Source organism: Maylandia zebra, unplaced genomic scaffold (genome assembly GCF_041146795.1).
Source record: "Maylandia zebra isolate NMK-2024a unplaced genomic scaffold, Mzebra_GT3a scaffold02, whole genome shotgun sequence".
NCBI lineage: Eukaryota > Metazoa > Chordata > Actinopteri > Cichliformes > Cichlidae > Maylandia > Maylandia zebra.
The window spans coordinates 3,554,112-3,567,737 of record NW_027490032.1 but is presented as its reverse complement, the minus strand read 5'-3'; the positions used below and the strand labels follow the sequence as shown (position 1 = coordinate 3,567,737).

The window sequence follows — 13,626 nt, the reverse complement described above, 5'->3', positions numbered from 1 at the left end:
GTTAGTTTCAGTTTTGCAGAAGTGATTATAAAAGCTGTTTGCTGCTTTTGTTTGGCTCATATAACCCATAATCACTCAGGTATCCTGCTGAACCAGAGATAAGAATACGCAGCTCGCCCTCCTGAGCTTTGCTCCAAACAACCGATGGTGACAAATCAAACAGTCGCTGATCATCTTACTAATAATAACCTTAAATAACCTTTAAAGCACATTTTGAGAACAGTCTTACATGTACCTTTGGAAAGCCTTTATTATTATCAGGTACAATAAATCAGTAACACAATGAATAAAGCGGGCTTCAAGCGTACTACATAAAATTATATAGAGATTTTGTTTGTTTTTACTTTTGACTCTGACTGACCAAGTGAATTTAAACCAAGCACCCTAAAATGTAATTGGAGCACAAAGTCCAGTGTATGCTATTCCAGCTAGCATCTCCCCCTCCCACTGTATGTGCTACACAGTCTCAGTCAGGTTTTTTGTAAATGGGCACCTGTTTATGATGTCATGTTGGCTGTGGTATACCCTCTTTGGATCTGGTGCTCAGGGCCTGTTCCTGTCACGATCAAAGCCTCTGTGCTGGCCTGTCCAACATTAATCAGCATCAGCCAGGCTCAGAAACCTTTTGAGCCTGGCTGATAGAGGTGTGCTGTCCGAGATGACGTCTGCCTTCATCTAAACTGTTTCTAAACTTTATCTAGATGTTTCCTTGCTGCGTTGAGCTTATGAGGCACAGATGCTCCACGGTGTGGTTGAAAACACCCACATCACCTGACCATGAATGATTGAGGTTTTGGACAGGTGCCAGGATTGCCATTTTGACGCACCAGTCATTTGTGCTGGAGCTTCTAATCAGTGAATTACTGTTTGAATACTACTGCTTCAATGCCCGACTATAACTGGCCCAGAGATCAACACGTCACCCTTTGCTCTGTTTCTTTTTTTAGCACAGACAACAAAGTTTAAAGTTAAATCAGCAGTGGAGGTGTTGTTGCCGTTCTGTTTTAGTCTGTGCTTCACAATAGCTATAACAACTCTGTGGTTGTCATGGCTCCCATTTCTGGTGAAACTAAGTCGACAGAAACCAAAACATTTAATACATGACAAAAACATACTTTGGTTCAGCACAGCTCCCGTCTAAATGTAAGATCTGTAAGTATCTGAATACATCTTTAATACTTAAAGTGCACTTTCATTGTTAATGTAGCGACTTCCACAGTCGTTAGAGGCCGGGGATGGAGCCTGCCTATTTGCCTGACACGCTCAATACTCAATAATGCGAGAGGTTGAATTGCTTGTATATTAAAGTGCTTTGAGAGTTTACAAAGTAATGTGATGAGCTCCCGATTCAGACTCTTAAAACATCACAGGCTCTAAGGCAACAAGGGAAAACTCGTCGTGCAGCGTTCAACAAAAACTACAACAGACAGAGGTGTGAGAGTGAAGATATGAAGATATTACACAAATTAAACATATTTACATGTAGAATGAAAAGAACCTTGTAGCTTGACTGTCTAAGTTAGTACAAGTACAATGAGACTCATGAAGGAGGCTGAGATTACATAATTGTTGTTGGAGCTGAAAAAGAAGAAAACTGTTAGAAAATGCATCAGATCCACATCTATTTGTGTTTGAGCGCCCTCTAGTGGAATTTGGTTTGATATGACAGACTTTAAATCAACATAATAAAAATCAACTTTCTGTGCTCTGTGGACAGATTTAAAACTCAATTACTTATGTGGTACCCTGGAAAAACCCCAATCTTTGAGGGAAGCTTGATATTAAATCCAAATATTCTGAAAATATGTCAGTAATTGTGATTTGTGTTTTAAAAATGTCTCAGACAGTGACATTTTTCAGTTTCAATCTGCTCACAATTTATGAGGAATTCTTTATTCATAAATTTAAACTTAGTAACAAGAAACTTCAGTTTAAAATTTTCATCAACCAGCTTTGAGCACAACTCCAAATCTGCAACAGACAACAGTTTTTAATTTATATACAACTTCTTCTGTGGATTTAAAAAATACATGTCTCGTCAATAATATTGTTGTCTTAATGTCAACCTTTTTGTTTCTGTCTCCCTTTTTTATATTGTGCAAATATTATTTCTGCTGTTTGAGCCTCTGGTTAATATTGTAAATGTTATTTGTCTTATTGTTTTGTTGTAAACAAACAAATAATCATTTGCAAACGTTTGCTGTTGAACTTAGCAGCTGTGATAAATGCAGTATTGTAGGGAAACAATGCATGAGTGCTCTGTGGTTCTGTGCGTGAAACATCTTATTTTACACTGACAGCATTAAAAATAGTCAAAATAAATCTGCATCACAGGTGAGCTCTGGTCTGCAGGATTATCTATCTCTACCTGCTTGAACGTAGTGAAGATGTGCAATAGTTTGCTGAATGAGACTTTTAACTACCTTTACTGTGTATATGCTGTATTAAAACAGTTGAATTACAATCCCACCATCCACCCACCGCAATGTGGTTGATGAGAATCAGCGTTAGTTCAAGCATTGCGCCTACATTCTCTTAAATTGACCAGCAGAGGGCGACTTGTGGTTGTGAAAAGGCCTCTGAAGTTCACAGGAAGCAGCTCCCTCACTCATGGTGGTAAATGGTAAATGGCCTGTATTTATATAGCGCTTTTACTAGTCCCTAAGGACCCCAAAGCGCTTTACATATCCAGTCATCCACCCATTCACACACACATTCGCACACTGGTGATGGCAAGCTACATTGTAACCACAGCCACCCTGGGGCGCACTGACAGAGGCGAGGCTGCCGGACACTGGCGCCACCGGGCCCTCTGACCACCACCAGTAGGCAACAGGTGAAGTGTCTTGCCCAAGGACACAACGAGCGAGACTGTCCAAGCCGGGGCTCGAACTGGCAACCTTCCGATTACAAGGCGAACTCCTAACTCTTGAGCCACAATCGCCCCCATTATATATATATATATATATATATATATATATATAAGGCCTTGGGGCCTCGCATCTCCCAACCACAGTCAGGAGACTGACGGCAATAGATAATACTGGCGACCACGATGTTACCCTAAAAAGATTTAAAAAAATATTAAATAGTGACTTTAAAACAGCAAATTTAAGCCCTTTATTGTGGTCAAACAAGCATTCATAGATGTTGTACAAGATCATTATGATACAGGGCTTAGTTATTATTAGGGGAAAAATCGTTTAACTTTGGAAGAAAAAAGATCAACATTTTAGGATATTTTTTCCCCAGATTTGATGAATGTAGTTTCTTTTATGTCCCAATTGCCATTCAAATTAAAGTCGAAATAATAGAAGTAATACTTCTCAGTAGCATAATCAAAACCTTGTTCTATATGATTTTGGTTAAATTATTTGGAAATTGTTGACTCACTGGGTAGATTGTAAAACCTATATACAGGAACTATATACCGATAAAAATATAGAAAATTATACATTTTAAAAGATTTTAAATAAGCAAAGTATTTGGACTGGTACAGGTTAGCATTTTTATGAAGAAAAGAAAGGAAGAAATCAGAATTCCAGGTGCGTCAAGATTAGATTGAATCATACAGTTTAAGTTTATTTATATAATTTGGGGATGTCCGTGTCTACTTTACATGGCTGTAAGAATGATCTGTACATTTTTCAGTGGTAATAAAACAAAAATACATAGCCACTGCACACAGGTTCTCATTAGATCTCATAAGAAAAAGTTTTCACTACTTGTGTTAATTTATTCTACTTAAGGACATTGATCAGCATTGAATCCCCCCCCCCGGTTTTTTTTTTAACAACAATGCATTTATTTGTTTGTCTATAATGTTTCATGAAATCATTTCTGCCACACGTTGTTTCTGATTGATCTCATTGATTTAGCCATGAAGTTGAGCTCAGTTTTAACGGTTGAACCTGAATCTACATCTACGGCTGTGGCCGTCATTTCTGTGGCACCAAACTTGATTTGTAGTTTGATTTCACGATCCATGCCGCGTGCTGTGTCAGGTGACTCAAGAATAATAGAACCAATGTTCTCTACTCCCCACTCATCCACATACATTAGACCTTGGATATTTCTCTCTGTGCGATAAAATGCAAAGATAACTGCTGTCTGATCTCTTTCTACTGGAGTGAAGCTGTGCTCACAGGTTTTATCCCAGCCCACTTCCTCATTTTCCTTCACCAGTACACAGAAAATACCATCACACCACTCGCCTTCTTTGTTTGTGTATCTCTTGTCTGGCCTATGCTTGGATGCATCAAACCTATGAGACAAAGAAACCCCGTAAGTAAAGGCACTTATTCGAGATGCCACCAATGCTGGGTTTCTTCCAAACATCACAGCTCCCTTCATGATTGCTTCTTGAGGATGAGAAGGACACAGAACTTTACACTGATCACCAAACTGATTGGTAATATGCTGACGCAGAATCAGGCTTTGAGCGTAGCCCCCCAATAACAGAATGTACTTAATGGTGAAACCTTTCTTCAGGATTTCTCTGAGACTCTTTGTGATGCCATTCAGACTCTCAGCAAAGAAAGATCGTACTTTCTCTTTTGAGATTTTGATGGCTCCTTGATTCCAGGAAACACCTCTCAGCGATTCAAAAAACTTTTCCATTTTCTGCTTTTCTTTTGCCATTTCACCCAGGTTATATGGGCAGCTGATGTCCACATCATCATCATTCTCTTTTAAAACTGAGATATCATACATCATCTTCTGCAGCTCTCCTGGATGCTCTTTTTCATATTCATCCCACAAACTATCACTGAAGATTTCTCTGAGAAACTCTTTGAATTTTTTATCCACAGTTTGTCCCCCCAGATCATTTCCTGAGGCCTTGTGCAGCTCTTTCAGGGCTCCTCCCTCCAGGACTTCATGAACAGTGATGTCAATTGTTCCACCTGCAACACATAGAAAGTAATTAAAAATAAAAGTGACAAGTGATAGCATCTTTACAAATCATTCTCTCCTCTTCTGGAAAGGGATGTCAAAACTGGATTATAGATGGCAGACAGCTGGTGTCGTAAACCCCTGCCTCTGTTCAATGATGGTCGCTCACAGTGGACATAGATGGCTTCTATCACTCCTCTTTCAAACCATAAAAACATAAAAAAGTAAGAAAAACTGCACAATGAAAACATAGAGTACCTCCACAGTCCACCACAATGTATTGTGTTCCTGAAGCCTGTTCGAATGTGACTTCACTGTTATTTTCTGTTTCAAAACCATCAGCTGGCAGCTTCATACACCAGACTGAGGCTGCCTCTGCTTCCAGTGCAATAACCAATCTGTCTTCCTTGCCTGCGGCCACAATTCCTGCCTATAAATCAAAGGTAAATAAATTCTTTTTCTCTTTAAAACAGCTGTACAGTACATCTGTTTATTGTCTTTGTTACCTGTGTCGCAGCTTCTCTCATGAACTGTTTTGCTGAAGGATCCCAGATGGCAGGTACAGTCACCACCCAGGTGAAGTCAGAGGCTACGAACTGCTTCCCACCAGCATTTTCTGAGATGAACTTCAGAGCATCCTCCTTCAGGTATCTCAGAGCTTCTGTGAACACCTTCAGTGCCTTCATTGACCGTCCATTTGCAGCTTCAATTGCCACATCACTATTAACTTTCTATGATGGCAGACTGGATATTAGTTAATAGGTTTGTAATAGAAGTGGGTTTTGATAATCAATTCATCGATTAAAATCAATTCTTACTTGGATAACGTGATATCGATTCATTAAAATCCCGAATCGATTTTTAATACAAATGCATTTTGCCCGAAACGTCAGAATCTCAGCTTAAACTTCACAAAACCATTTTGACAACCACACAAAGAGCGGATCTGTCGACGCATTAGAGTCAGTGACCGACGGCACATACACCGTATGCCATCGGGGCTGAAAGCCGACAGCTCACAGATCCTGATGCGTCGGTGGAAACGCGCTCTGTATTTACGTCTTTTTTGCATCTTTCTGAGCTGCAGTTTTGTCTGTCCCAACAAAATTCACTGAACCAGCAGCAAAAGAAGATCCAAACTACACTTTGCATTTCGCTTTACATAACCATCATGAATTCGTTCTTACTTTTGCTATTTTGCTTCCACCACGATAAAATCTGACTTCATGCAGAGCTCTCTCTCTCTCTCTCTCTCTCTCTCTCAGTGCACTTAAACAGTTTCCCATCTAAAAATCTCTGTTTTCTGCATTATTCTGCTTATTACCCACCAGTCTACCGTTGTTTACAGCGCTGTTATTTTACTTACTTCCGACAAGAAAGACTAATTTCTGCTGTTCAATACTGAACAAATTTAAACTTTTTAAAATTATTTAAAATTGCAAAATGCTTGGCTGTGTCTCTAATAAAACCTCTGTAACTCCGCTCTGCTTGAATTCAGCAGCATCCGTTAATGTTTATATGTTGATCATTCATGGTTTTCTTCCGTTTTTTTTTTTCTGTTGCAGAATTGTTTTAAGGTTATCTACTATAAAACACACACACACACACACACACACACACACACACACACACACACATATATATATATATATATATATATATATTTATATAAAGACAGAGAGAAAGAGAGATATCAGAATATTGATATAATCAGATTGTTACACTTACTTTGCCATAGAGGGACATCTTGAAGCATTCAAAGAAGAATTTCTTTCTGGCTTCATCACCTCGTGTTCTAAAATAAGCTGACTGGGCTTCATAACCAAAGCTGAGAAATTTTTCATGTTCATCAAAAAGGATGCAGGTCGGAGTCTTTGGGGTCCTCAGTGAAACCTGTTGACCCCAGTACTTTAAACGAGGTTCAATTTCTGCGTCTCTTTTTGTCAGACTGAAAGCATATCCACTGTACGCAGTGCCAAAGTCTATCGCTATGATGTATGAGTTATCCATTGTGGAAACAGTGCTGCAGAGCAGCAGTTACAGAGTATTTATGAACTAACCAGGGGGCGGACCTCACTGAACTCCACCCCCTGGTCTGTGGAGTTCAGTGTAACAGTCGTACTTGTGTCAGACTGGAAAAAGACTTTCACTAAACAAGACAGGAGACACCACGATGACTACTCAAAGCAGGTAAGTGCATTATATCAACATTTATCATCTGCATAAACTGGCAGATTTAAAGGTTACACTAGTTAAAATTATTTAAACGTGAAAATGCCTAAATGTAATTTAAAGTTTTGTTCATCAGTTTTCCTTAGTTTGAAATGATATGACAGAGAAGTACACAGCTAAGTTTTTGTTATTTTCCTCTCTGGACATTTATCATCTGGCTAAATATCTGTGATATCAGTTTTTCATTTTTACCTTGAAAATAGAGATTGCAATCAAGCAGCAGCTCCACAGGAGCTGAGGAAAGGATTCATTGATGTTTCTGATCAGAAATGTTTAAAATTGCTTCATTTACATGGTTTTCACAGCTGGACACAGCATAGATTGCATGAATTATACTCTATGTTGCTATATGATCATCTTATCATAAGATTTTACATTTTAAAAAAGCTCAATAAACATTAATACTCTGAAATTAATACTTCAAAATTGTTGTGTGTATTGTGAATAACCTCTCTGTTTTCAAACAGTTTGGCAGAGATGGGGGAAAAAATTCATGATGAAGCAAAGTAAACATTTGTTCTTATCTTTCGTAAATGCCTCAAATTTCTCATTGCTTCTTTTAATTTCATCCTTTTTTCAATCTGTTCACTGAGACTTTTGTTTTACATGCTGTATATTTGTCTCACAGGCCTGTGGTGAAACGTCTAGAGGAGGAATTGATTTCAGTCATAGAGAGGTACTGTTGGTATATTCTGGTGGAACATAAAAAAGTCTACTGTACAAACTCATATAATTACATTTATATTGTTAAAGTATTATTTTAAACAGGGAAATGTAGCAGACTTTTGCAGAGTGGTATGCTTGATAATACATATGTTTAATTAAACTAAAAACATGAATTTTCTCTCACAGGTCTGTGAAACGTCTAGAGGAGGAACTGAATCCAGTCATACAGAGGTACTGTTGGCATATTCTGGTGAAACATCAAAGTCTACTGTACAAACTCACATAATTACAATAACATTGTTAAAGCATTATTTTAAACAGGGAAATTTTAGTCTTTTGCAGAGTGGTATGATTGATAATACGCATCAACTGAAAACCTGCTGGGATTAAATTTTCAAAATATTTTTTCTCGGTTTCAGTGAGTAAAAATCTCTCAAAAACAGTCAAAAAATCCTATGCAACACTGGTCGCAGACCTGTGTTATTGATCATCAGCAAGTGTGAGCATATCTATAACCTGAATAAGGGAGGTTTTAGCTGTTTGTTGGTCATGAAATGTAGGTTTCTCTAACCCACACCTACCGCCTGCAATGACCTGAGCACAGAGTAGCCTGCTGAGCCACCTCCTGGTCAAGGCTCTTAGTGGAATCTGTCGGTAGCTCAGTGGACTGGAATAGGTGAAATTTGGACCTTCTGCCTTCAGCAGAATCGCTGGATTGAGCCAGATGACTATCCTTTTCCCATCCAGAAACTACCTTCAGTAATCCCTTTGGACCACCCTTATCCCTGTAAACCAACTGAGCATGGAGTTCACTAATCCTTCAGTGGCTCACCACCATTCTATGTAGGATCACTTCCTCTATCTGGGACTGAAGGAACTGCAGGATGCGAGAGTGTGAGACAAGGCACCAGCAAATATTATCACTGCAGCTTCTGAGCTTTTTTTTTTTTTTTGGGGGGGGCGGGGGACTGGGAACAACAGAATCCTGGGAGGCTGCCAAGACAGACTCCCACACCACAAAGGTAGACGGACACACAATGCCACAACATATGGTACCACACAAAGCGCAAGTGGTCAATGATCGCTGGTTTTACGTCTGTACAGCCATTTTATATGCACGCTTTTGGGCATGGATGGGCTAGCTGGAGTGTCTTAAAGGGGTATTCAGGTGCCATAACCAGGGGCGGAGCGTGGGGGTGGCTTACTGGGCTTAAGCCCGGGTTGTTTTTTCAGAAGCCCGGGGTCTTTTGGAGTGTAATTTTTTCATAGTTAGATGCCTAGCTGACAACTGTATAAAACAAAAAGTACACACAATAGTCGAAGCACATAGTGCACACCGTGGGAATTTACGACTGTGCGTGAATCCCCCCTGATATTGGTATGATCCGAGCTCAGGCACTAAGCGACTGAGCGAGGGGGCGGGGCAGCTGCTGCCTGTGAGTGCACTGTTGGAGAAACGGAGCCAGCCATACTAAGGAAAGCTTAAGTTTGAGCAGGTACCAAAGCAAATCATTCGTACTGTACAAATAATGTAAATGTAGCCAGGTGGAAGTTTGATATTATGGGACATGCCACTGGATGGCGCTGTTTCTTTTGGGGTACCCCTGAGAGCGCAAGGGATCATGGGGATCTACAGAGACATTCACGGGAGTGCTAGCTTGCATTGGTGTTATGTGGGTGTGCAATGCCTTTTTTCGCTGCGTGATCTGTTTTGAATGCAAAGTGTGCAACAGTTAAGGCACCAGGAGTGGCTGCAACCAACTTCGCCATTCATCTCAGAGGGATCCATATTCCGTTTTCTGCTGAATTAATGCACTGTATGTATTTGAGTTCACACTTGTATTATACTATCTCTGTGGGTAAGAGGGAAATGTACCTTGTTAACTGTTTAATCTTGGCTCTGTATCTTAGCAGGAGAAGCCACAGTTATTTTTGCACTGCTAAGTTTTGTTTTATTTATGTTTGGGTTTATATCACACGAAATGACGCTAGACGTCCTTGAGTTCCAGATGCTGATAAAGTTGGGGAAATAACCTGCAGTAGCAGTGGGTTACCAGTGCACAAAGCTGTTACTGGATAAGAACTGTCTGTAACAATTTTATTTCTTTATTTTTACAACCTTTTTATTTTATTCTGAGCACTTACTTTATCATTCAGATTAAAAGAACCCCAAAGATAATCTGTGTTCTGGGCTGGTTAATTTAGCCAGGCTACACAAATATCAGAATCAGAATCAGAATCAGAATGGGTTTATTGCCAGATGTTGAGGTTTACAACATTAGGAAATTGCTGCGGTGCTTCAGTGCAGACAATAAGAATTAAAGTGCTATGTAGAAAGAAAGATATGTGCATGAGATATACATGAGATATATACATGAGAATAAGAATTATGAGTGCTACGTAGAAAGATATATACATGAGTGCAGGTGGTGATCAGTGCCAAACATATATACATGAGAATAAGAATTATGAGTGCTACGTAGAAAGATATATACATGAGTGCAGGTGGTGATCAGTGCCAGACATGAAATGATGCAGTGACACAGCGTAGGGTCATGTGTTAGTGGCGGGGACAGTCATGTGGTTATTGTTCATGTGTCCAACAGCAGAGGGGAAGAAACTGTTCTTGTGGCGAGAGGTTCTGGTGCGAATGGACCGGAGCCTCCTGCCTGAGGGGAGCAGGTCAAACAGACTGTGTCCAGGGTGAGAAGGGTCAGCTGAGATCCGGGCTGCACGCCGCAGTGTCCTGGAGGTGTACAGGTCCTGCAGAGATGGGAGTCTGCAGCCAATCACCTTCTCAGCAGAGCGCACAACACGCTGCAGTCTCTGTTTGTCCCTGATAGTGGCTCCAGCGTACCACACGGTGATGGAGGAGGTGAGGATGGACTCGATGATTGCAGTGTAGAACTGCATCATCGACCGTGTTGGCAGGTTGAATTTCTTTAGCTGCCTCAGGAAGTACATCCTCTGCTGGGCTTTCTTGATGACGGAGGTGATGGTGGGCTCCCACTTCAGGTCCTGGGTGATGGTGGTACCCAGGAAGCGGAATGAGTCCACAGAGGTGATGGGGGTGTCAGTCAGGATGATGGGGGGGAGTGGGGCTGTGTGCTTCCTGAAGTCCACAATAATCTCCACTGTCTTCCGGGCATTCAGCACCAGGTTGTTGTGGCTGCACCAAGACACCAGACGTTCAACCTCCCTCCTGTAGGCAGACTCATCCCCGTCAGAGATGAGCCCAATGACGGTGGTGTCATCTGCGAACTTGATTAGCTTGACAGACTGGTGGGTGGAGGTGCAGCAGTTGGTGTACAGGGAGAAGAGCAGAGGAGAAAGAACACAGCCCTGAGGGGAGCCGGTGCTGATGGTCCGGGAGTCCGAGACATTCTTTCCCAGCCTCACGTGCTGCTTCCTGTCCGTCAGGAAGTCAGTGATCCACCGGCAGATGGGATCAGGCACATTCATCTGGGAGAGCTTGCCTCGGAGATGGTCTGGAAGGATGGTGTTGAAGGCAGAGCTGAAGTCCACAAACAGGATCCTGGCGTAGGTTCCTGGGGAGTCCAGATGCTGCAGGATGAAGTGTAGGGCCATGTTGATGGCGTCGTCTACAGACCTGTTGGCTCTACCCAGCCAACATGTATATATGGGCCCCACCTGGTTTTTGCTCGGGCTGGATGGGTACCATATGGGCATGGGCTCAAACTGGGCTTTTTGTATGGGGCCTACTTGGGTTCTTCACATTAAACCCATATGGGCAATGCCAAGTGGGCACTTTTAGTAGGTCCTAGCTGGGTCAAACATGGGAAACACTTAACTTGGTCCAAAATGGGAAACACATGTAGGACCCACTTGGGTTTTCCACCTGGGATAGACATGGGCAAACACAGTAATTTAAGGATAGGCTGTTGTTGTGTGCCCCAGGTGGGGCAAAGTGAGGTAATCAATATATGTTTTTAGCACTGATGACATAGGTGGGGCCCACCAGGTCAAACTATATGGGTCACACATGGGCAAATGCAAGTCAGACCCTGAAAACATGTCTATGTGGGCCCCAGGTGGGGCAAAGTGGGGTAATCAATATTTTTTTTTAGCACTGATGACATAGGTGGGGCCCACCTGGTCAAACTATATAGGTGGCACATGGGCAAATGCAAGTCAGACCCTGAAAACATGTCTATGTGGGCCCCAGGTGGGGCAAAGTGAGGTAATCAATATATATTTTTAGCACTGATGACATAGGTGGGGCCCACCTGGTCAAACTATATGGGTCACACATGGGCAAATGCAAGTCAGACCCTGAAAACATGTCTATGTGGGCCCCAGGTGGGGCAAAGTGGGGTAATCAATTATTTTTTTTTGCACTGATGACATAGGTGGGGCCCACCTGGTCAAACTATATAGGTGGCACATGGGCAAATGCAAGTCAGACCCTGAAAACATGTCTATGTGGGCCCCAGGTGGGGCAAAGTGAGGTAATCAATATATATTTTTAGCACTGATGACATAGGTGGGGCCCACCTGGTCAAACTATATGGGTCACACATGGGCAAATGCAAGTCAGACCCTGAAAACATGTCTATGTGGGCCCCAGGTGGGTTATGTTAAGTTAATATGGGCATATATTTTATGTGGGCTCAAGATTGTTTATTATATATGGGACCCACTTAGGTTTCTCACATTAAAGCCATTTGGGCAAAACCAAGTGGAAACATATAGTAGGTCCTGGCTGGGTCAAACATGGGAAACACTTCACTTGGTCCAAAATGGGAAACACATGTAGGACCCACTTGGGTTTTTCGCATGGGTTAGATATGTGCTAACATAGTCTTTTAAAGAAAAGCTGTTTTTGTGTGCCCCAGGTGGGGCAAAGTGAGGTAATCAATATATGTTTTTAGCACTGATAACACAGGTGGGGCCCACCTGGTCAAACTATATGGGTCACACATGGGCAAATGCAAGTCAGACCCTGAAAACATGTCTATGTGGGCCCCAGGTGGGGCAAATGTGAGGTAGTCAAATATATATTTTACCACTGATGACACACGTGGGGCCCACCTGGTCAAACTATATGGGTGGCACATGGGCAAATGCAAGTCAGACCCTGAAAACATGTCTATGTGGGCCCCATATGGGTTATGTTAAGTTAATATGGGCATATATTTTACGTGGGCTCAAGATTGTTTAGTATATATGGGACCCACTTGGGTTTATCACATTAAAGCCATATGGGCAAAACCAAGTGGAAACATATAGTAGGTCCTGGCTGGGTCAAACATGGGAAACACTTCACTTGTTTCAAAATGGGAAACACACGTAGGACCCACTTGGGTTTTTCACCTGGGTTAGACATGGGCAAACACAGTCATTTAAAGAAAAGCATTTGCTGTGTGCCCCAGGTGGGGCAAAGTGAGGTAATCAGTATATATTTTTGGTACTGATGACATAGGTGGGGCCCACCTGGTCAAACTATATGTGTCACACATGGGCAAATGCAAGTCAGACCCTGAAAACATGTCTATGTGGGCCCCAAATGGGTTATGTTAAATTAATATGGGCATATATTTTACATGGGCTCAAGATTGTTTAGTATATATGGGACCCACTTGGGTTTCTCACATGAAAGCCATATGGGTGGGTATCCAATGTAGGTCCTAGTTGGGTCAGTGATGGTAAATGTGTACATGGGTTTAAAATGGTAGCACATGCTGTGCATTTTGAATGTGAGGATTCTTCTTCTGTGAAGAGCCTGAGAAAGTGTTATTTGAATAAAGGAGGATTTATTCCAAACAAGCCCATCACAGATTGCACACAATCCAGGGAGTTGTGAAAGTCAAATTT

General features: G+C 41.6%; 1 protein-coding gene across 1 annotated transcript; it reads right to left on the bottom strand.

The window, feature by feature from the left end:
- Window positions 1-3,834: 3,834 nt before the first annotated feature.
- Window positions 3,835-5,579, bottom strand: LOC111501136 (heat shock 70 kDa protein 12A-like). The gene is made up of 3 exons (XM_076880946.1): window positions 5,400-5,579; window positions 5,152-5,323; window positions 3,835-4,904 (listed from the first exon to the last, which is right to left on the bottom strand). Exons 1-3 carry the CDS (start codon window positions 5,577-5,579, stop codon window positions 3,835-3,837), a joined length of 1,422 nt encoding a protein of 473 aa, XP_076737061.1.
- Window positions 5,580-13,626: the final 8,047 nt, after the last annotated feature.

Excerpts from the sequence above, each read along its gene's own strand:
- LOC111501136 (XM_076880946.1), bottom strand. The coding sequence starts at position 5,579 with ATGAAGGCACTGAAGGTGTTCACAGAAGCTCTGAGATACCTGAAGGAG. Across the intron at positions 5,324-5,399 it reads TGAGAGAAGCTGCGACACAG|GCAGGAATTGTGGCCGCAGG; the intron begins GTAACAAAGACA and ends TTTGATTTATAG. Across the intron at positions 4,905-5,151 it reads CATTGTGGTGGACTGTGGAG|GTGGAACAATTGACATCACT; the intron begins GTACTCTATGTT and ends TATGTGTTGCAG.